At 36.1% G+C, this 25,599-nt stretch overlaps 1 protein-coding gene across 1 annotated transcript in view; it reads right to left on the bottom strand.

Annotated features, from left to right (window-relative positions):
• Positions 1-25,599, bottom strand: part of PRKN (parkin RBR E3 ubiquitin protein ligase) — a 767,906-nt gene that overhangs the window by 592,931 nt on the left and 149,376 nt on the right. The window contains exon 2 of the mRNA XM_056343712.1: positions 21,423-21,586. Coding sequence (XP_056199687.1) covers positions 21,423-21,586 — 164 coding nt within the window. The remainder of the gene's footprint in view (positions 1-21,422; positions 21,587-25,599) is intronic.

Here is a 25,599-nt window from a genome sequence, read left to right as displayed (position 1 = left end):
TTTGAAAAAGGACAACTGTTTTGGGAAGAAAATTTAATGCAGGACATTAAATAAACTGATGCTGTCATTAGTGCAAATGTCAAGTTCATTATAGCAGATGTTTCAGCTGAAGACAGCTACACATTAAAATCTCAAAACAAATTTGCACAGCATTCACCATTTGTTTTAGTGTGTCTGTTTCCATGCTTTCAAAAGTGAACCAGAAGCAGCTCTGGGCATCACTGCCCCATCCTTACATAGCAGGGGTAGTCTTCTAGCTGGGACACTCCTGAAACATGTCCTGTCCCCAGGCTTCTGAGAACTGTTATTATCAGTGCTTGGACATATATGATGTTGGTGAAGTACAGAATGCAAAAGCTACTGCTAATGCAGTTAGGAATCAGTGGTATTATCCTAATAAATTACGTTGCTTTCTATAAGCATTTCAGTCCTGGAATGTACCTGTTTCTGGTGTCTTCACACAGAGAACAGCAGGTGAAGCCCATTATCAGGAACAGCGATTTCTGAGGCTTTTGCAATAATCTACCCAAATCTTACAGCCTTTCAGGCTCAAAGTAATTTTCTGTAATACTAGATGCCAATAATAATAATAATAATAATATAAAAAAATAGAACAAACTGTGTCTTAAAAAAATATTTTTACGGATATATATATACAGGTGGGTTTGGAAAAGTGACTTCTAAGCTTCCTTCCTAAGATTACAATTCAGTTTTCTCATAGAAGTCTCGGTTTGATTTATAGAAATTTACAAACTGCAGCTGAAACTTTTCTAAAAGCAGTAACAACAATCTGAAACTGATTAATTAAAAAAACTCTACATTCCATAAGGAATCCACACTATGGAATCTCCCTCAACCTTACATAGGCCACAGTATATGGAAGTCTACTTTAGAGAGTACAAGACTTCCTCATAGCCTTATTCCCATGTAGCTGTAAGGCTTCTTTCGTTTGTGTTTGAAATGCCCCTCCTTTACCCTTCCTGGAATATGACAGCCAGAAACCACTTCAGACAGAAAACTATCAAATGCAGAATATGTTTTATCTCAAGATAAAGAGTTCCATGGATGAACGAGTAATTTAGGAGCCTCCACATAACAATGCAACAAACATTTATACACAAAATGTGACTCAGTATCAAACACCTGCTCACAGAAAAAGGCAAAAGAAAGAAGCACCAGAGGCATAAGGAAAGATAACAGAAAGAAGCTGTAATTTATAGGCTTGGAGACCAGACTTAAAGTAACACACAAAGCAATCCACACTTTTAAAAAATTCTTAGCAGTTTCATTCAACATATAATTTCAGCTGACTGAAAAAATCTGTGAAGTCTTGCAAACATTTTTGCAGGAGTCTGAACATGTGCTTGGCTCTAGTGAGACCAGCCTCGTGTAACCTTAAAAGTTAAGCCCATGCTCTTGCAGATCCAGTTGAGGCATCCTAGAAGTTCACAAGTGAACCCAGGAATACACTATTTCTTGCTCCTTAACACAGCTTCACTGTTGTCACATGCATAGTCAATGATTTCTGTCCTGCTAAGTCTCTTACATTGTCTACTTCACAGCACCACTAAAATTTACTTGTCAATGGATTTTTCATACAATAATCCAATAAAAACATGTATTTTACATTTAGCAGTATAGGGACTTCTCAAAACTAATCCATCCAGAGTGGAGACAAAGATTTAATGTGTAAAATTCTATTCTGAAAGAGCAAGAAAGCATGGCTAAATTTTCTCTTTACAAGTTGTATGCATTTATGCCACTGTAAAAGAAGAAACAAAGTAATTTTATTTTCATAACTGAAGATAAGTTCTCAATTGAACAGTTTTCACTGAACCAGCACATACACCAAAATATATTATCAATGAAAATAAGATTACTGCATAATCCAAACTTTTTTTTTTCCAAATCAGTCTAATGTCTCACACTGTGAGAATACATGTCTCATGAGAGAAAAAATCCCCACTTCTTTTTTCTACTACAGAGATGACCTGTAAAGAATAAATACTTTAAATACTTGCTGTTGGTTTTGGGTTTTGGTTTGGTTTTTTTTTTTTTATTTCTGATAGAAATTGGTTCATTTGGAAACTGCTCAAATTCTACTAATACTTATATTTTCCAGAAGTAGAGAGTCCTTTTGACCTGTTCATTCTTGCCCTGGAAATCACAGCTGTTTTATTTTGGATGCTGAAACTCGTTAGGCCATAATAATAATAATAATACAGAATAAGAAATACTTTGACACCACTCATTTGACTGGAAAATCGCTCCATGACAATAACAGCCTGCATAATTTCAAGCTCTCCTCTCCTAAAGAAAACCACCACACACACAGAGACAAAATTACTTAAATGTGAAACACTAATAGATTTTAGTTACCTTAAAGGTGAACTCTTTTAGGGTCAAACTTTTGTCTGGACCAAGAAAAATAATGAAGGATGTTTTTTTTACTTGTATTGTGTGTGTATATATATATAATTATTTTCTTTTTGAGTGCATTCTTATTTACTTTATACATCCTTTCCTTTAACAATACTTGCTGGGTCTGCCTTCTGTGTAAGTTTTCATTGAATAAAACGATAGTGTGTGCTGCAACCTTTCTCTGCTTCAGAATTTCCTCAGTGTAAAGACCCCCATACCAGCTCTGCAGCTCTCAGGGAAAGTGATATTCTGCAAAAAATAGTCAGCTTCTGCTTAAACCCCACGGAAAGTGGTCTGGTAGCCACGAACAGAACAATCATTGTAGCTGCATAGCTGTTTTTTAGAGAGAAACCACCCATGGCAAAAGTGTTCATTTTGTAGCTCTCCTGATTACAAGTGTGAATAGAAGAGTCTTCCAGAAAGGATTCTTCTGTTAATGAACAAAAAGAGAGCTTTCCTGGTTCTTCAAATGTGAGGGGACATCTCAGTTCTGCAAGCATACAGCTTAGTGAAAAAAGCTGGTAGTTAATTTCCAGACATAACTGAAATTCAAACACAACTCTGGGGCTCTAAAGGGGATGGTAATAGAGACCCTGTCCTGAAAAACAAAATAGGAGTGGGGCGGGGGAGTACGTGAGAGATCAACTGGGATTTCTTCTACCTAAACAACCTTTCTTCCTTTAAGATGGTGACCATGGTATCCCATTTCTAAGAATTCATTTGTGTGGCTTCCCAAGAGGCTACAGTATCAATGGGGAGTGAGGAAAAGCACTTCTTTTGTATTCTTGTCACCAGTGTTAAGATTACTAACTGTGCAGGGTTCCAGGGATTTACTCCTTCAGGGAACAAGACAGGAATAAGTATCAAATTCTTGCCTCTTGTAGTAACAAAAAACTGTAATCACTGGCCCATCAATGCAATAACATAGAATAGATAAATAATAGAATTGAGAATAGATAATTGTGATAGAAAACTGAACTTCTGCTGTATGCTAGAGCAGCGTGGAAGCCCATTAAAAATAGTATGATTATCTTAATGGAAGAACAAGAAAAAGTCAACTACTGGGAACTCAAGCAGTCAGTAAAGCAAAACAAAATAGCACCTCCATAATTCATAAAATCACAGTAATATCCTAAAAAAAATGGAATAGTACCTATAGAAGAAATACTAATGCAATAAAACAAATACTGTAGAGTTGAGAAGAAACTTGATTTAACTGAGATAATACTGTCAAATAGGTGGCTGAGCAAGTGGCTTGAGTATCATTCTACCTCCTAGCACAACTCTTGATGGAAAAAAAAATACACTTTTTTTTTTTAGAACAGTTTTGCAGGCAATGAATTCAAGTTTAAATTCATGTCAGACAATTGGGAAAGAAGAAGCAAAACACTGCATTACTAATGCCTCTACTTAAAATCCAGGGGGGACTCTTGCAACTCACAAACTTGATCATGTGCAACTTGGTTTTCTTCAGCTCAAGGAGAGAAGTGGATGCTAAGCAGAATACTCTGAACTACACAATAAAACTGGGGAACAACACAGGATAGTTTAAATTGGAATAGTCTGGAAAGTAGACTGTGCCAATTTTCCAGTGGCTGTTTCTTCATCCCCTGTTTCTGAAGCTGAAATTTTATTCACTGGCAGCCTTCCTGCAGCTCATACCTGTAGTACCTATGGGTACAAAACACAGTTGTCTTATTCCTCTCACTTAACATAGGATACTCAGCTGGTAGTTGTAGACATCATTAAGCTGTTTGTTTGCTAAAACAGTCCTAACTGATCTGGAAAAAGCAGGATATTGCTCTGTGTTCCCAACATGTGAAAACACCAAGTGACATCCACTGTTATCTTCAAGTCATTCTGTAAACAAGGAGTGCTAGTTCTTGAAATCAGCAAGTTACTCAAGTGCTGTGCTGACCTGCAATATAATGCAAGTCTGCTAAATTGTAGAATTCAGTATGTAATACCAGAATGTTGCATGAAAGGGGAAAGTCATTATGAAAATAAGCAGATATACTGTCAAAAGACTTTTTGCTTAAAATATATTTGGAAACTGTAAATGCTTTATATAATAGCATTTTTGTGTGTAGTAGATTTTGTTTTACTGGGGAACACTAAGTGTCCCTAACATTTGCTAATAACAAAGAAGTAATTTATACTAATCAATGTTAATGGCTGCTATTAGAAATCACAGATTAAATATGCCATCCAGACAATAGCCAACATTGTTCCAGAAAGACATTTAACACATAGAAAAAAAAATTCATTACAAACAATACTTTGTAATGACTGTCTAATGAGGGATAGTTCATGCAGAATCTAAAAGTATGTAACTTCATAATTACTTGACATAAATATATTTATTGTGACAAACTGGCAAAATATTTGGCAGAAATCCACATACTGTAGGGACAAGAAAAGTGAGGGCATAAGAACAGCAAGAAAGTGTTTCAGGACTGGCCAGGCTAACGTGGGAAGAGGGATAAGAAAGAATGAAACCATCTGCCAAGGAAAGCCTGGGGAATGAGGGCCCAGAGAAGAGAGACAACATAAGTGCCAGAGACCAGAGCTTAGTGGGGGAATTTCTAAGAGCTAATTCTACTGAAGTGGGCCTAAGTGCCTCCAGTTTAGCCCTAGTAAAATAATCTTGAGCTATTTTTAGCTCTTGCATTTAGTTATCTACTTCAAAGAACAAGAGCACTTGATAGCTTACTAAAAAATTTACTCATGTTTTGCCTTGATGGGTCTGCAGATTGAAGTCTGAAGAATACTTCTTTTCATCGAAGCAGCATATATGCACATGTGTGCCCATGTTTGTTTTTAAAGCAACTACAGTGTTTATTGTGGGTGAAATTACTTTGTTCCTTTTTTGACTGATATGTTTCTTCTATTTATTGAAAAAGGAACAGGCACTGTAGTTATTTAGGAGATTAGTACCGGATAAAGAGAATCATGCTCTTTGTAATTGAATATCAAAATAAGATCATTCTTTAGTTATTTTTAATTAACAGAGGGCATATTTTAAGAGTGATCACTATATGCCACAGAAGTGTCTGAAATAAACAGACATCAACTGTGACCTTCTTAAGAAGTGCTGCAGCATGGGATTTATTTTTTTTCCTCCTGGATTTAACAAAGAGAAACGGTTTGAATGGGATCACAGAAAGGAGCATGAATTTCAGCTATCTCCCTATCACTTTCAATTTAAAGCTTAGTTTGGTCTTTCTGCCAGATCCTGAGCTTTGGTATTTTGCTCTAAGGATTCAAATTCTGACAGTACTGTCTGAGAGTTTATCTACTCAGAAAAATTCTACCAAATAAGCTAATAGAAAGTAAAATTCTCACATGAATCTTTCAATTCAAACTTCAAAGTTTTTATAGTAAACTCTCAACCATCTCAAAAGTGAGACAAGCAAAACCAAAACAACACTCACATTGGAAGAAGACTATCCACTTAGCATGTGGCAGTAATGGGTATGCTGCCTGTTAAATTCTATTGATTTAAAATCACATTGAAGTATAAATTAATAACTAAGTATATATTTCCTTCTTTGATATGCTTAACTGCCCAAGTGTGGCAGCATGATTTAATTTTTCTTTTTGCAGAGAAATACCTGATGGAGACAGTATCAGATCTCTGTTCAGAGACTGGGTGTTATTTCATTAAAATAGTAATTAAAAAAAAAAAAAAAGTGAGAAGGAATAAGCAGGACTTTCCAGCTGTTTCCAAACAGACACATTAATATTTTGACATGAAGATTCATGTTTCCTAACCTGAAGAGAAGCAGCAAAGTTGTCACATGGAATGATATACCTTTATCTGAAAAAAATGACATCCAGATAAAACCTATGTTATGTATATTGCCTCAGAATATAATATTGCAATAGTTCTCAACAGTTACTCAGCTGATTTTGTAGGTTCTTCAAAGGCTTTCTGAAGTCTATATGTTCTTCATATTTGTTCCCATGAATGAACTGAAGTAAAAAAGTCCCCCAACACTGCCAACATAGCATCTCCAGAAGTTGCAGAAGTAAAATAATTAGTGTAAATCATGCAAGTATTCTGCCAATGTGGAGTTGAGATAATATTTGTCTGAAATTAACAAGTGCAATGAGTTAGTAACTAACTGAAAAGTAATGCATCATATACTGAAAATGAAGACAGGAAGTAGTAGGAGCAATTGAAGTTTCCTTGTGTCTATGGTGAATGGATTATGGAACAAATGACTGAGGACTGTAATCTAGCTGATGTTTATTAGTTCAGGAATGAGTTAGCAACAAACATGCAGCCACAAATTATATTTTTGTTTGTTTGTAATAGAGACATACTGATCTTATTTATATTTCATAATTTTCACTATTTTCTGAACTAGTCTTTTCCTGGCATTTACCAAGACTGTTCATATGCATTAGAAATTAGCAGCAAAACAGGCTAAAATATTATTAGCTTGTAGTACCCTGAAATTGGCTAAAATAACACTTTTTACATCCAGAAACTGTCTACTGATTTGGAGTCTTATTCAGAAAAAAATGACCTTTCAAGCTAAATACGCACATATTTTTGCCTGACTAATTCTATTTAAAGCTATTTAGAATTCATTAAATTCAAATTTATTTTGAATTTTATGCTTGTAGTTAGGAGGCAAACTATACTATCAGCTATTACACACTTAACATTGCAAAGGCAATCACTCTATCATAAGAAATGGGATAAATCTGTCCATGGCCTAAGTTTTTTATTCCTCTCTGCACCTTTAGCAACAATATTTTTCATAAGGTACATCTTTTAGAGGTTCCGAAACTTTCCAGGGCATGGGAACGTGATGCCACTGTGCTATGATGACATCCTGCTGCAGCACTGGTATGACAGAAGCATGAGCTGTTTGATGGCTCAGGTATTAAAGACATAGTGTTCCAGATATTCCTAAATTACTGGATACATTTATTTCAAACAATTGCTTTGTTCTGTTAAAACCATATTTCAAAAATGTATTTGAGCAAATATAGCTGTTCCCAGATTAATTCCATGTTACTTAAGTTTGGAGACTATAAAGATTTCATTTATTTGGTGCTCAGCTATGTGGAAAACCTTAGAATAAGACAGGGTATTATATCCTGCAGCTTGATCCCACATCCTGTCTTGAAATGTGTTAGCAATTGAAAATCAGCATAAAAGGGCATAACGAACAAATGATTGCTTCCAATTTCAGGCAATGCAACTCCTACCTAAAAGCTTTGTTTTTCCTGCTGATCTAGAATCTGAACACTGTTAGTCTCTGAAACATGAAAAGAATATAATTGAAACAACTACACTTGATATTATCAGAACCTGTAATACATAAGAAGCCTTAGAACAAAAAATGGAACATTTTATGAATAATAATATGAATCGCCCTACTTTTTTTTCTTATATTTATACTTCTATTAAGACCACAGAAAGTTACCTTAATGAATGCTAACTGAAAACAGTTCTTAATCCATATTGGTTTGTTTTGCAAAAGGATTTCTTGTATCAGACTTCCCAATAAACTTCGAGGATTAACTTCTTTTTACATCTTTGCTAAAACTTGTTGATTATTGTTGTTTACTCCTTCAAAGCCTGAAGCAGAGTTCATTCACAAACAGGGAATAAATTCTTGCTAGGTTATTTTGGTTTTCTATAGTTAATGTGATTCCAAGTGTTCAACACAAGTCACGCACTTCCCTCCCCAATCTCTTTCTCAGTTGTACAGGAGCTCCCTAGCAAAAAATCTAAGCACACGTTCAACCATTTTGGAAACCATTTTATCAGCATTGATACAGATCCCAAAATTACTCTAAACTGGAAAAATATGTAAGAGTTAAGATAAATACTTACTGTGAATAAGAACACCAGGAAAATTAATAACTTGCAATGAAAGTTCCCTCCTAAATCTTCCAAATACCCTCAACAGGGCAAATGAAACAGCTGCTTTGGGGCTAACTTTGTACTGGGAGCTAGAATGACTTGGAAGTCATATATATATATATACTGTACATTCAACAGGTGCAGTCTATTATGGATGTAAAAAATTGCTCATGTTTATGAAATTTGCTCTATCCCTTTAAAAAACAATAAGCAAATGAACTACACACTACAATGCTCAAAAAATTATATTCTATTTACTGTCTGAAAACATATATACATAATTTTGAAAGCATGATGTTCTCTAAAGACAACTATAAAGAGTTACCACCTATAATACTTACACGAAACTGACACCAATCACATACGCAGTTGCAATTAAACCACTATCATATAATATTATGCCCATGTATTTTTCTGCAATACTTTGTAATAAGATATTTTCAGATAGTTTTTCTTATTGTACAACTGACAAACAGTTTCTTCTCTGTGGAAATCTTTGGTGTTCATGAGTTAGGGCAGACAGTAAATAAATACACAACTGAAATAAGTAAAATCAGCTGTAAAATATGGCAGTCCAAATCTACCTTTAAATTCTAAAAATAGCAAGAGTGGATTTTTTGGCAATGGCAGGAAAAAGTGTTTGTTTTTTTAAGAACAGATTTTAAGTAATTCTATATTTCATATTTATGTTAATTTTCACAAATGCTTATGGGCATCTTAGTGTATGCGATCATCATTAACGTATGCTCTTCCTTCCCAGGTGTTTTATCGTTTCAAAACTAACAGCTGAAAATAAACTGAGAGTAAGCTTTAATTATTATCCACTGACATAATGCATGATATATAATGCACATCTTCCCACTGAATTAAAATGGAAGACTGCTGTAGACAGGCAGGAAGAACATAGCACCTCAGTTCTTCCAATGAACCTTGAGTTTAAAACACAAACACTGCTTTATGTGCAGCATTTGACCTTTCTTACATAAAAGTGTAATAAATTGTAGAAGAGGTAAAGTATAGAACAAACAAAAACATCAAAGCCCGTATTTCTAAATGGAAATTTGATAAAAAAGAATGCAAGTTTGCCTCCTACTTATTTGGGCCCAGGGTAGGAAGTCTCCAAATGGCTGGTCTGTGGGACCTCAGATCATCAGCCTGAACTCTGCATTGGATGAAGTCCTGACTACAACAAACACATTTGAGATCAACAACAAAAAATATTGTCTGAATAGTAAGTGAATAAGCAGGGTATCCAGCAAGAATACTTACACAGTCAACGTATCTTAACTACACATGAAAGAACTCTTAATATAGTCTACATAACAGTAGGCTAAAATACAAAAGCAGCAACATTGACAGATTGCACTGTAATTCATTACTTGGACTCATAACAGTAGTAGTGCAGGTTGCAGCTCAAACCCTGCAGTTCACTTTCCAGGATGGAAGGCTGGAAATTAATTACCATGCTCTGATATAATCAAATCACATGGATATAACTTACTGTTATAGTGAAAAAAGGATAAAAATTAATTGGTATAAATACATTTCTATCAGAAATGTAAGTGTATGTCTCAAGCTTTTAGTGACTTACACAGGAAACTACCAGCATGACATAGCCAAATAAGTAATTGCTTCAAATACCATTTTACTCAAGAAAATGGAAGTAGTTTTCTTCAAAACAACATAAAGTTAGAGAACTATGAGGATTACTGAGTTATAGGGACATTAAAATACATACTTCAGCCTCCTTCCTATAGTGTAATGAAGTCAGGACATGACACACAATTCTTCAGCAACAAGACCTCACGTGCTGTTCCCGGTATGTACCTTTTGAAATGTCAGCAGGCCAATACCATTTTAAAAAGAACTGAATAAAGCTACCACAAAGAGATTTCAAAGTGGACAATGACAAGACAAGCCTCAAAAGAAAACCTGATCTTTCTCTCATTTTAGGAGAGATTATTTCTCTCTCAAATCCGCTCTTTCCTAAAGTCTAATGCAACTTCTCTCATGTAAGTGGTGTCTCCAATGCAGTGCAACTTTAAAACTGTGGATACTGGCTTTGCTGTGAGCTAGCGTATACCCTGCAGGGCTATTACTGTTCTCTGCTACTACAGAAGTTAAATTTTTAGATTTAACTATAAATACATAATACATCACACTAAAATACCTCACAATTGAAGCAGCATATCTCCTAATGCAGTGAAACAATAGAACATATAAAAGTTTCCATAAATGTGGATAAAGTGAACTCTCTCTGCAGTTCTATATTTCATCTATTTATCAATAGCAATTTTTTCAATATTTTGTATAGCCCACAGGGGCCTTGCCAACTCAATCCTTCTTTTTAATAGAAAAATAACATTTCTGAGAGATTTGAATTATGTCAGGAGATAAGTAATTCACAGACTACTTTATGACTGACACATATACACCCAGAGATGCATGGAGATTAAATCCTGTGGCTACTTGAGGTATGAACCCATTCCCTGTCAATCTTCCTCCATTTGTTTCTGGAGACTGACAATGTACAGTGCTCACCAGTCAGAAATGCATCAATCCTTCAGAGAAACAGGAGAGAGAACTTTCATTTGCATTCACTTAAATAGATGAGATCTGCAGTGAATTCCATTGGAAATGAACACTTCTGGGGATGCTGTTTTTATTACCTCTGCAGTGATAAAGGATGGCATTTATAGAATGGTCCTCTGAAAAGCAAGTGCACAAATCATTGCAGGCATATACTGTAGGTATTAATACTGTTCTGTGTTACTGCATCCAGTTTCTCCACTTTTCTGAAATCAGAACTAGAATTCATAGCTCTAATTTATAATAAGGCTAAGTGCCTACCTGGTTGAATAGTGCTTATATAGCTAACATTTCTGGTTGAAAATATATCCCACCAAATCTTTACTGGTTCAGCCTCCCCAGTCTTGTTTCCTATAACGTATTTAGAATTGCATGTACTTCTGCATTGCATAATTCTTCAGCTGCCTTGCTAGCTTATAGGATAACAATTCCCAGTATCTGCCTTCATTAGAAATGCTAATATTCAGTGTGCTGAGCAAGTTTATGCTTAATATTTTGTTTCAATTTATTGTTGTAGGTAATACATTCACTGCATAGCTCAGGTAAATGAGCTGGAGTATTTCCTAAATTGGCTTCCCAGACAATAGACTTGCAAGGATTACTGCTCTTCAGTTTGGATGTTTTTCACCTTAAAAATATATTGAATAGGTTTGTAGTCATCTTAATTTTAAAAAAGATCACCATTTTCTAAGGAAGAAGTCTTTAATCTTATCTGATTATATGCTTAAGGAATCACTTGGGTCTGGTGACCCACTAAGTGGGTGTAACACTTAGGCAGATTTCCATAATGTAGTCACACTTTATCTGAAGGTGGTAGGTAACATGTTCGTCTCTGTTATTTTAGCTGTCAGGCCTTGAATGTAGTTCTTTATATTCTCCCCAAGTAGCCTTACATTGCAGATTTTACTAACACACTGAATATTACCCATTCTACTAGCTATTGGAAATTTTTCAAAGGTGGGCTTACCAGTGGTTGACGTCAACTCATATGCTTTTGCAATCCTACTCCTTGGGTGTCCTTGCTTTTGCAGTTGTCTCTAACAGACCTTAACCTTCACCTTATCTCTTGCTTTCCTGCCTGGTAGGACAACCTCAGGTGCTTCACGAACACTGCGATGTAATTGTTTGCCAACAAAATTTCTTTGGTTGCTCATCTAATCTTCCTTGCACTTAGTAAATGCCATATAATTAAGTATAACCCTCTCTGTCAAACCTTTCAGGCCTACCTGAACCTTTTTTGTCTGAAATGCCTACAGTCCTTCTAGTCTTCTGATACTCAGTCTTGAAACGTTTAAATCAGCATGGCATATATTTCTATTTAACTTTTCTTCCTCTTGTTATTCTGCTGCATTGTTGAACAACTCCTCTCTTTCCGTGTTTGTCATACAGATAGCACAAAAATATATGAAAGTATTTTGAGGAAACGAAGATGTTTACACCTGCTTGCTGCCCAGAAACACAAATAACATAAAAATTCCAGTATTATAAAGCTAAGTGTCTTAGTACATTCAGAAGAAAGGCACTACAGTTTTCTCTATTAATAAAGAAAAAGGGAACACTTTCACAAAGAATAAGGTTTACAATGATATATATCCAATTGGTCATTTTAATTTATTTATTGTCATTTATGGCCATTGAGACATTTTTGCTATAAATTTCTGACAGTAGAAACCTTAAGGTGTTCTAAAATTGGATTGATTCTTCCTTTCCTGAAGCTCAGACATTTTAAATTACGTGTGCTTAAGCTGTAGTCATAAACACACTGCTATAAGATAAATGGTAAACAAAAACTCCAAATCACCGTCTAGGGTAACAAAAATAAAGCACGAATAAAGGTTATATGATGTTGGTTAAAGAGGAAAGTAGTTATTATCTTCTGTACTTAAACATACTTGCATACATTTATCTGTTTTGTACTCACAATATGCTGCACACTGTGAAAGATAGAAATGAATAGATTGCTATGTTAAAGATGCTAAGGTAGTACAGTAAAAATATTTTATAGGATAATTTGGGATGAGCTATATAAAAACAAATCATGAAGTCAGAGCTCTGGTATATCACGCATACCAAATATATGACAATAAAACTTTTATATGTTTCCATCATGCTGTTTTATGTCAAACAGTTAATAGGGAAAAACTGTATTAGAAATGTTTTTGAAGTTTAAAGGTGTTTCATTATTGGGATCTTCTTCTATATTAATTCTCCCATAAAACTAGCAACTGTTTTGTACATGTCTGTTCCTGAGAAGTGTAACCTCATCAACCAAAAACTTGCCAACATTCACATACCTTTTCAAAATTACCTAAAATCAGGTGATGACCTTTTATACATTATCACACATACATAGACAAACTGATATGAAGATATGCATGAAATCCAGATTGTCACAAGAGGGCCTGGCTGTTTTCCTGCCAGGAACACAGCCACCTGAGATAAGACAATCCTCTCCAGATTTCCCACAAGGCCCCCTACACCCCTACACAGCAGAATATACTGTAGGTATAGAGCCTCCTACAGATCTGTCAGCATTTTGGTTAGGTACAGGAATATCAGAAAACAAGTTGGTCATCAGATAGTACAGAAGCAGGTCATCCAGTGACAGACAGAAACCATAAGTAGAAGAAAATATCAGCTCATTGGCAAGTAGAGCAGGTCTGCAAGGCAACTTAGTTTTCTCAGTCTCTCTCCCCCTTTACTTCATAGGCTGGGAAAGGGAAAGTTTAGAAAGAAAAAATTCTTTCCTAAGCTGGTTTAACATGCCAATGGGCAAGAGGTGTTGGTTGGAAACAGGATTTCAAAGAATCGGAATTGATTGGGAGAGGCAGAAATGGAAGCAGCATAAGTGAATTGAACTGTGGGAAACTAATAATAAGAAAAGCAGTAAAAATGAGGAAAACACTGGTCACTGGACTCACTGGAAATGGCGGGGGGGGGGGGGGGGGGGCGGGCAATGTGGGAGTGTGTGTACACACACTACATCAATGGAGGCAATAGTTTACCTGAAATAACAAGCTCTGTATATGAAGAAATTGAAAATTATTTCATTTGTGGAACAGGTGCTTTTGCTGCTTTGTTTAGTCTAAAGGAGAAGAGAAAATTGTATTGCTCTGTTGTTCTGCTCGTTACTCATTTTTTGTTTTAAGCACTTAATATTCATTTCTTCAACAGGCTTTTAGAGTTCATAAGAAAGCTTCTAGGAATTGTAAATTTATCAAGGGTTGCTCCAATGAAATGATATATAAGGAATTATATACCTACTTTTGCTTCAGTAACTCCTAAAATAATTGTCTTCTTTCTCTTCAAGCCTGTGTTGCTGTTATTTTTTAGGATGACCAACATCATTTCCTTTCATGGGGACCTTCCTGTCACAATGCAACAACTCTCTGTTCTTTTGATTTCTTCTTTCCCTGCCACACGCCACCAAAGCTGCTCTTAAGAGGCATTAATTATTCTGTGTCTCCTAGAGAATGGAGGTTCATCTGTGATTAAAACTGTAAATCAGATATGAAGTTTCTGTTCTAAATTCTCAATTAAAATGAGTGAGAAAGCTTGAAAAACAAAAATAAAAGAAGGAAACCCAAAATGGTTTATTAAATAGCTGTGTGACCTTGATAATCACAAATATGAATGTATTACAGATGACACTTCAGATGATCAGAGCTGTAAAAATGTAAATAAGTAAAATTATGACTAAAGCAAAGAAATTATAATTGCAAGGGACTACATTCCACCTTTCTATTGAGGCAGTATATTTGGCATGCTACCTGATATTTTAAAATATATTTCCAACACTGAAGTTTCCATCTTTTCCTTTACAATTTTATTTTCAAGGCACAAAATTCTCAAGGTTAAAAAATAATCCACAAATACTCTGTCCCAATTTCCTGTTTCTTAAACCAGTATTTTCTCTATGTAAAGTGTTAAATAAAACTATTTTTGCTTGGTTTTTTAACACAATACAAATATTTATTGATGATTGTTTTCTTTTAGTTATGAATTAGAAATACATAGTCTCTATGGATCCTTCCTTATAAATGTAGTCTAGCAGAATAGTTAACACCATGTTTTTCTTTGGAGGAAAAGGGAGAAAGAAGAAAGGAACTATCCCTCTTACCCTTGAACTTCTGCTAATTCAACTATCATTTTTGCTAATGGTGTACAATATGCTAAAGAGTTTTTCACCAGAGCAATTTAGAAAGGTGATGAATGAAAGACGTAGGCTGACCTTTCTTTTACTGTCATGATTTACAAACTCATAGAAGTTATTACTCACTGCCAGCACTCCAACAACTAAAGCTTTTTGAGATTTTTTTTCTTACACATTTGCTCTCCTGCAACTTAAAGCGGGATCTGAATCAATAAACGGACAGTATTGTAAACATATGAATTGCATTATATTCATGATGAGGGAGAAAGATTCTACAAGTGCCTGTCTAATGCAAGTATTCGCTTAGAAAACAAAACCACATCCAGTATTAGTGCAATTTTTTCAACATAATTTTATTCTGAAATAGTATATATGTCTTGAGAAGAACTACAGTGGTTTGCCACAGGATTTTCTTATCAACATACTGTATTTCTTGCAAATATTATTGTCATTTCTGTATCAGTCCCACACAAAGCAACTGCTCATTCAGAAATGGATTTTGTAAAATTCACTTAATGTCTTCAATGTAGTGGATTTTAACTGCCTAAGAGAAATGAAGTTGTTTTTTTTTTTAAAAAAAAAAAAAAAAAGCATCTGCTGCCTGAAAATGTTCTCACATATAAGAAAGTAATAGTAACCACAGATTGAATGGAAATTAATTGAATAGACTCCCAACTTACTGAAACTGTCAGCAAAGTGGAAAACAAAAGAAACTCACTTTTAGAAATCTGGAAATTTTCTAAAGGGGCAACACAGGTAATTCAGACACATTATGAGTCAGTAGGACTTCTGTAAGAATACTGGCATCAGCAAATTCCAGGGAACAATGAACCAAATTCAGCAGACAACACAGAATTCATCCAGGTACCAAAACACAGACACTTCTAGAAATTAAATACAAATCTGTAGAGAGTGCAAACTGCAGAAAGTTTGCGAAGAAAACCCTGTCATACTTCCTCCTCAACCCTCAGCAGACCAACTAAAACACATAGGTAATGTCAGAGGAATCTAGAAGATTCAGGCAAAGTTCAAGGCCATCCTACATGCTTCAGCCCCCTCAAACATGGCCCATTCACTTTTTGGAGATACCAAACTACTTGATAATGTATATCTTACTTAGCTGTAGTTAAATCTTTTTCATAGTCTCCTACTTTCAGGAGAAAAATACCCCAACATTTAAAAGCAGAAAGGAAATGTCTTACTGGGCTCAAAGGTCTAATTTATTAGTGCATTTAGATCTTGATCTCCCAGAACAATTAACAAGCAGTGCATAAGAGAAATGCACAAGATAAGTGCACAAGATATGGAAAATCTGTAGACTTGAATGGTCCTGACTTAATTTAATACTAAATATGGCTACATGGTACTTTCCACGTTCGTTATGGGCATACAGTACTATGAGGCCCATCACACATCTTGCGAAAACTTATTCAACACATAGAGTGGCTGTTGTCACGTACAGTGACTCCACAGCAATCAAAACAAATAAGAATGAGTGCTACTGTTATCCACTCCTTTAGCCAAGTCCATCTTACCTGACAACACTGATGGCACCTCTAGATTTCATTTATTACTATAATACACCTAAGTATTCTTCAGCTAGCTTTTCTGCTATTGAAGAAGTAAAATACACATCTCTTCCAGCTTTACAAGTAAGAAAAGACCCACAGAACAATGAAATATTAATCCAAAATACTGATTTAAACACACAAACATAAAATAATTTTCTTTCTTTGAATTTCACATAGGATGATTGATTCAGTCAGGATATCTGTGAGCAAATCTCTCCAAACAGCATTTGCGTATGCAAAAGTTGGCTCAACTGTATTCTGTAACCCACAAAACTGCTATCAAAGATGTTTCCATGAGTGATTTCATATCCTATACACAAAACTGTAGGTTGCCACAAAAGGCACTAGTTGTTGTGTATGTCAAAAGACCCGTTCTAATCTTAGTGTTCATGGGTTTATAACTAAAGTTGAACATATGGGGTTTTTTGCTGGTTAGGGACACATTTTGCACTGTGTCACTTGGTTTCTCCTTTGTACCTTCACTAAACTGAAACAGGGAAATGCAAGAACTGCTGGAAGCTCTATTCTATCGAGCTGTGCTTAGATAGCAAGTTGCCAAACATTTAGGTACACAAGGTCCCTGCTTGATAAAATGCAATGTTCCAATATTCAAATACCTGTTTCTGCTAAAAAAAAGTTGTTCACCGAGAACAACGGTATTAACGAAACCCTATTTTCATAATCGTTTAAAATGTGTGTGAGAGAAACTGAGACCCTTGTCACAAAGTGCTCTCTCTGTCCTTGAGCTTTCCATCCAATAGCACTGGAAAGTGCTTCCAGTAGAACCAGATGCCTCTGGATTGACCTCTAATGTTTACTATTCAGAACCCTTCCACAACAAAGCATACCCTTTCCAAATCACTGTCAAATGGCAGCACACTAACTTTACTTACAGCACCATTTCTCCCCTACCATTTCTCTTTTCCCTCCTCTGTAGAGATGATATCTATGTTGCTCCTCCAGTTATGCCATTCCTTCCTACTCTTTTTCAGTTAGTCACATCAGCTGACACACCAGTGTTTAATAATACTTCTAGTTGTGTTTGCTTGTTTCTTGAATGTATGTATAAACAATTTTAGAAAAGCACCTATATGGATGGATGCAGTCAAAGCCAAATTCACATGAAGGCTATGCTCCAAACTTCGAGCCTAAGCTCCAGTCAAATGCAAGCTAACTCTGATTTAGAAGCTGTCTCAATGGAGCGCTGTGCTAAAGCTAACAAGTCCTACTACTAATCACATGCTTCGTCTTTTTCTGTTTCAAACAAACTGTTTTCAAAGTTTCAAATTCAAAGAAAATTTTCTAGATTTACCTCATAGAGGAAACACTGTCAAAAAGAAATGGTACTGCATTGGGAAACAGAAGTCTTAATTCTATGCCTGTTTTGCAACTGAGTCTGAACAAGCCAGGCTACTGATTCCCATCATATCATTTGTCTGCCTTGTCCATATCCACTGTAAGCTCTGCAAGGTATAGGACATCTCTTACTGTTTGCAAAAAGCTTCTTCACACAAGGGGATTTTCAGTTCTCCAAGAAAGGGGAAGCCTGTACTAATAGAATACTGCTTCTACTAGCAGTAGTAAATTTCAAATTGTTTGCACCGAGCAAAATTGTGTATCAACATATATTACATATTTTGCTTCCAGAAAGCTTGTTAAATTATTTTGCCATTCTTGGAGGCAAGGACAATATTGTTATAAGCAGTGATCTCCTGTTACAACACTTCAATGTTCCTGATACGTAGCTACCTCCTGTTTATTCCTTTGGTGACTCTGTTACGGTTCTTTTCTTCTTTCACCCTTATGATCGCCACAAGATGATCTTACCACTGTTCTCATATACTTGTGGCAGCCTTCTGAAAGAATTCCTGTTTTGGGTATATATTAATTAATTACTTCTATTCATTCCAAAGTGAACTGCAATCAGCAGAGAGCTCTTCATCATCCTTCAGAATATTTAGCACCTTTAAAGTGACAGCATTTGCTATGCTTTTAGGAAGCAGCTTATTGCTCTAATTTCTTCTTATGAGATCCAAATTTGCAGGTCTCATTCTTCATCCAGTCATTAGCAATCCTTCCCTACCATGGCTCTAATTTCACTACTTGCCCCTTAGTCACTAGCTAAGATACTGATCTCCCCTGTGCACAGTTGAATCAGTGTGTCTGATCTTCCTCTCTTTTCCAAGGACAAAACACTTATCTGAGGTACCAAATTAAATATCTCCACACATATTTCACTTCTACCTTCCCTACAATTTTTCTACTGCTGCTGTTGATATCAAATTATTTAAGATCTCAACTTGGCACTTTCTTTCCTATAATAATTTCTTTTAAAGGTTTGTCCATTCCAGCTTCATTTCTTTTTACAGGTTCCAGCTACCATGAAAGAGTTTTCCTGCTCTCCAAACAGTTCACATTCTCAGTTATGTTTTGTATCAGCTGCCTGAGATCCTAAAGTAGCTGCCAAGCCAAATCCAGTTGTTCTGTGAGCTGTGAAACCAATAAAGTTTGCTATCCTGGAGTATTTCCTATATCCCTGCCCCATACTCCTGCAATTATCACAGCTTTTCCCATGTTCTCTATAATCTCATTATCTCTAATATTATCAGTTCTCCTTCCTGAACTCTAGATTCTCCCACAGCATCTTGGGCAAATAAGTTCAAAAGTAAGTTACGAAAAACGAAAGGCCAAAATGTTTTTACTAGAAATTCTGCAATACCATCTAATGAAATAACTTTAAAGTGTCAGCTCAGTACAAATCCATGTTGTATTTTTTTAGACTGCCTGTAAATCCATTGGTCTACAAAATGCCAGCAGTTAGTATTTCACTAGCACTCAAGTTTTACTAGCATTCAGCTTCTTATGCAAAAAGCCCCAAACAGCCTGCCATAGGAACTCAACATTTCAAACTCTCACCTGTTCTTCTTGGGCTGACAAATTTCCATGATAAATAAATACACATACACAAATATATCACAGAAAAAAACTGCAAACACAGAAAAAAAAAAAAATACACTTAATTAAATATCAAGAATAAAAATGTAGTTGATGCACTGCTTAGGATATTAATAATTGCAATATTTAAGACAATTAAATACAGAAGTATTGATTTTACCATCTGAAACAGTTTTTTAACTTCCTATCAGCTTTAGAAGCCAAAAGTCAAAAAAATGAGTCTAGGTCCATTTCCTAAATAATAAAAAGTCTTGACCACGTGGTAATTCTGATATTCCAATGAGCTGAATTAAGTCATCAGCAGGTCTGCATATTTGCAAAGCAATTTTTAATTTACCCTGGCAACAGACTGTATGTTGTAGCTGAGAAGAAAATTGGTTACAAGTGTAAAACTGGTGACAAAAATCTGTGTTTCATGCTGACATAAAATGGCAGTAACACCAATACCTACACCTTCCCAAGAAATACCAAGTGGTTCAGAAGCTTCTGACAGAACAACACAGGCACCCAAATCTAGCAACTAGCAACTCACAACTTCTACAATTCACATTTTTTTTTTTTTATTTTTACATTTTCATATATATGTTTTCACATATAAGTAAGTGAAGTACATTGCTGTTTATGCCATGAATATATGCATCAACACTATCCACAGGTGATACATTGGACACTGACAACAATTCGCATTTCTATACCTTCCTTTGTGTGCTGAAACTCCCTAAAAGCCTTTGCAAGGCAATAAATATCATACTCAAGGAGAAACAGTGATAGGTCATCAATACAGTAGTGACTTTCTGTACCCCAGCTTAGCAGCCATCCTAAGTACAGCAATACTTCTGAAATATGAGTGCCAATTAATCTGAAATAGTTCTGCCTGTGAGGGATATATTATATAATCACCTGCACTACTACAGATTGCATCTGCAATTCTTTGATACCACTGCAGAAGGACAGCAATTTCATTAAATCAGTATTTGCACTCTGCTGAAAGGCCAATAGGTTTCCCCAAGTTCCCCAAATGTCTTAAATGTGTGACCTCGTGCTAAGCCCTGGCTACCCAAGTGAACTGCCAAATCCACATACAGGATAAACAAAATTATTTACAAAGCAACTGCAGCAGCACCGCTAACGGTAGCAAAGATGAGAAAGTTGAACCTATCTTTCCGTGCTTACTACTGCTCACCACAAATGAACACCTCTCTGCACTTACTGAAGAGCACAGCTAGCTAACCTTCAGGAGCTGAAACTCAGAAACCTACCTACGGCCAGTCTTCCATGCTCCCTGCTGCTCTCTTAGCTCCACATGTTTAAGAGTTCAGTTTGGAATACACTTCCGTGGGCTTTGTTATCCGGACCCATCCCTCCAGCAGCGCACTCACCTGCACAAGCGCAGCAGCAGCAGGAGTAACAGCAGCCCTGTAGCTATCCTCCAGGGGTCACAATTGGGTTACAAATTCTGTAAAATGTGATGACTGTGCAGCCTGATTTAAAGCAATTTATTCACATCCTTCTTCATTAAGATTCAAATGGAATAAGTAAGAAATTGAACAGATACAGAAATTGTGCCTGGCTTGCTTCTGTAGTCAGTAAACATTTATTCACTAGGGCACAGCTCTCATGCTCTCTCTCTCATATTCTCCCTCTTCCCCCATCCTTCCTGCTTGCTGTTTTAATGCATAATTAAGAAGGTCAGAATTAATGAAGCAGTGTGGAGTAAAGTTCAAGGAATCCCCAGGCACTATTTATTCTATTAGATCTGAGGCATGAACGTCAGATTGGCAGCATTAGAGGCAGAGGCAGTGTAGCTGGCAGCAGTCCAGAAGCAAAGCTACCAAGGGAGACTTACCTGCAGTGTCAAGTCATTGCTGAGCTCCTTCCCTGCAAAAATCACCCGCAGCTGGTCAGCTGGAACTCCCTGTCGCTGAGCAACCACCTCCTTCAGCTGGAGGATACTGGCATTGGAACCAACCTCTACCGGGAAGCCGTGGCTGGAGTTGAACCTGACAAACACTGGACAAAAGCAAAACACCTTTTAAAGTGAGCATTTCTCATGACTTGTTTGTACAAGAGTGACTACAAGAGGTTTACTCTGCAATTTCAGGAAGCATCTGCCATTTTCAGAGAAAACCTATTAATACTCCAGTGTACCATTTTGAAACCCATCACAGAATGGTTGGTGACCAATAAATAAACCCTATGTGTTTCCCTTTGGCAGTATTAGAAATTACAGAGAATAGTCAGAGTCAAAAGAGACCCAACTAGGCAGCTGCCTAAGTAGTTGCTAACTGGCACAATAGATTTTCAGTTCAGTCCTAACCTTAGCAGGCACGGGGCACACATGCTTTCTGTGCGCCTCGTGCTCTTCCCCACTACACGTAACAAATAAATGCAGGAAACTGAAGTATGCCTTGGAGCCAAAAGATATTAAACAATATGAGGGAAAAGAATTCCTTGTTACACAGTAAAGCACAGTCATATAAATCGGTTTCCCACAGATATTATTCTACAGAAGATAATGATGGAGAGGAAATCACACGCTAGCAGAAATGTTTGGGAGTGTTGTATTACAGCGTAGCCTTTTCAGAGTTCACTAAAATATCTGCAGTACGTAACTACTGCTGACATCCACTTTCACTGCAGAAAATCACTACTGCACCAGTCATATTGTTTTCAGAGCTGCAGCAAGTGGTTTATACAGCCAGAGAAGTCTGGCAAACAAACTCATAAGCTTCCTGCCATTCCCCTGTTTTTCGTAAGGAGTCTAAATGCACTCATGGAGCCCATGGTGGGGGGAATAACTACAACTATGAAACAGGAAAAAAAACCTCACTGCATCCATGTCAGTCATGGAGGTTCTATGAACAGTAGACATGTTCCCAGCGGACCACTTCAACCAATAGCTCCACAGGCAGGAAGCAAAGGAATTACCAAACTCAATATAAAATATAAAATCATTTGTATCAATTGGATTGCGGGTACCTGTCACCTAAAGTGCTTGGGTATTGACTGTAACAACCAGTCTTCTTAAATATTTATTTCCCATTCCAACTCCACTGTTTTACCTAAAGATGTTAATCCTTTGCATTTTTGATGACTGACAGAAGCATAAGGTAAAAACTATTTATATAGTTTAAAGAAGTAACTATTTTTAAAATTGAAAACTGGATTTTTATAATTTTTCAAACACATAATCTACATGACCACTGCAAAGTTCTTAGATACTTTAAGAACATTTAAATATGGCTGAGAATGCTGCCATTGATGTGCTGCAGTGATCTTGGAAATATTTGTGATTTCACATCTTCATGTCAGATTTGGCTAATCTTTAAGGGACAAGACCATATATCAATAAAATTTAACAGGATATTTTTAAGTTTTTCACTCGAAAAGTGCCCTCTTAAGGTACTAAAATGCAGAGTAAGTTTGCATAATAATGTGTCAGCCAGGGTGCAGTACATATGCCCTGCAGTGTGCTACAGAGTCTCCTGTAGTACATCTTGTTACTGGCTTTGGTTTGTATTTGAAGGTCTTCTGGAAATAACTAAACTGTGCAAGCTGTATTCAGACTGTTCAGAAAAATCAGCGGAATTTGAATTTTATTTTGATTGTGGTTTGGAGAGTAAAGGAGGATTTATATGACAAAAAGTAGTTTCAGCTAATGGGAACTGACTATTGTGCATCTTTCCAGGAACATTCAGAATGGTCAAATGTAAATAACATTACTTGGGCCAGTAGCAAAAGATATAGTTGAATCAATGGGGAACATACCTTTTTAATATGCTACGCTCTGACTATCTGACTGTGTGCATATATATTAATACATTTATATAGATACACTCACATACACATATAAAATGCATTCATGTGCATCTCCAAAGACTTCTTGCTGACTAATAAATAATCCTCTTTATATTGTCTTGCAAAAGCCAGTGCTATCGGTTTTGGAAATGAAAAAAAATTAGCAAGTGCATTGACTCTGCAAATCAAATGCACGAGTAAGAGGAAAGTGCTTGATAAAAGAAGCATAAACAAGTGTCATTTCAATTAATTATAAAGTGGTACTCATTTTTAAAGGTAGTATAAACCCAGCACACTTACCGCAAACATAATTCATGTTAATCATTAACTATCCCCAGCACTTATAATAGTTTTATTATTATTCACTTCCAACAGGAATAGTTTCCTCCTCTCTACATGTACAAGGTAGCAGAATGCTAAGTCTCACAGTTGTAACTGCAAGCAAATATGGGAAACGTGTGTGAGTGCAATGTTTTGCACTCCACAGCAAAGATTACATCTTTGTTACCTGCCTGAAAGACTACATCTTTGTTACCTGCCTGAAAGACTACATCTTTCTTACCAGCCTGAAGATCTAACTCAGAAAAATGCTAGAATGCCAAACTTGGCTTGCTGGAAAGTTCTGATCCATAAATATTTTGCCTTTAAACAAATTTATTCTATCACAAAGCCTGCAATCCAACAACTCTTTTTAGTGTAAAAGAACAGAAGAGACCTTTGCTTACTTGCATAGAGCATAAAAGGATTAAATATAAAACTTCAGTCTGTGGAATAAACCCAGAATTTCAGGACTATAATATTTAAAGCTGTCTTCTAAGGGAAAAAGAAGCTTATTATTTTCTTTTTGATATTTCAGCTCAATAATTAAATAATTACTATTAAGCTTATACTCTTAACAGCACACGTTATGCAAGAGATCACAGGTAAAGTTCTGCCCACATTCGAGACCTCTTTCAAAGAACGTATACATACTTTGACAAGACTTAGTACTTGAAGTTTGTCTACTCAAAATTAAAAAAATACTGCCTTAACAGAAAATTTGAGAATTTACCTGAGGCCTAAACTGCTGATGGAAATCCAAAATAAATAAATCAAGTTACTAAAATTAAGAAGTAGTCAAACCAAGCTTTAGAATGGAGGCTCCATCTGGATCAAGTCTCCTACTTCAACATCTGTAAGAAGTGACAACCAGTAAAACTCATCTGATAAAAGGAACCTTTGTGAGTCTTGACTGTCATGTCAAAAGATAATCTCTGTAAATATCACAAGGATCCAATTCCCAGAGGGATCAAGAGGTACCTATGTGCTTTTTTAAATCTCTCCTGGTATCTCTCCAAATCTTTACATACTTTTAAAATCTCACTTGTAAAGTCCACAATTTGAAGCACAGTACTGACTGAAGGAAAGTGGTGTAATTTAAAAAGCAAACAAAAAAAGAAGTATATAAATATTTCAATACATCTTTCAGATATCTAAGGTGTACATCTTCATGCAATAAATTTGATTTTATGTTTACCAAGCTGGATAGTATTAATCTCTTCTTTGGAAGGATCAGAAACTGCTACATAAGGGAATAGTTGTAGTTAAGTAATTTTTACATATTTCCAGAGTAATTTCCAATGTTACCTATGAAAATACCCATTTTTTCAAGCATATATCTGCACAGTAAGAAAACTTTTGGTCCGGCATAATGACTTAAGTGATGGAAATTGAATTCTTCAAAAACAGCAGGCTTACTTCTTCACCATGCCACTTCTGCGAGTGTGGCAGAGGGAAAGTTGTCATTTGTGGGTGTAAGGGCAGGAATTGCATTTGTACTGAGCAACACATTTCCCCTGGAAACTGATAGTATGGAACCAGAGCACACAGAGTTGCAGGGTACGTGAAATGCATTCAGGTGCAAAGATGACGTAAGAGACTATATACCGAAATGATGGTCTAGCGTGCAGCAGCAGGTTAAAGCTGGCTAAGCAGATTCTATCAAGTCTTCACAGCGTAGTAAATTAGGGAAGCAATTAGGAAGGCAGTAATTTAGAGAAACAGTGAGAAGTTAAGATGCTTCCCTCCACCTCTCCCTGCTGTTCAGATTGGACTAGGGAGTGGAGGCATACACAGAAGTAAATACTGAGTAGAATTAAAATATTCATCCCGGGTTGTGGGAAGTTTCACTATTACTGAGTAGAATTAAAATATTCATCCCGGGTTGTGGGAAGTTTCACTATTTT

This window comes from Falco biarmicus, chromosome 6 (genome assembly GCF_023638135.1).
Source record: "Falco biarmicus isolate bFalBia1 chromosome 6, bFalBia1.pri, whole genome shotgun sequence".
Classification (NCBI taxonomy): domain Eukaryota; kingdom Metazoa; phylum Chordata; class Aves; order Falconiformes; family Falconidae; genus Falco; species Falco biarmicus.
Note: the sequence above shows the minus strand (reverse complement) of the source record. Positions and strands in the feature narration are given on the sequence as shown.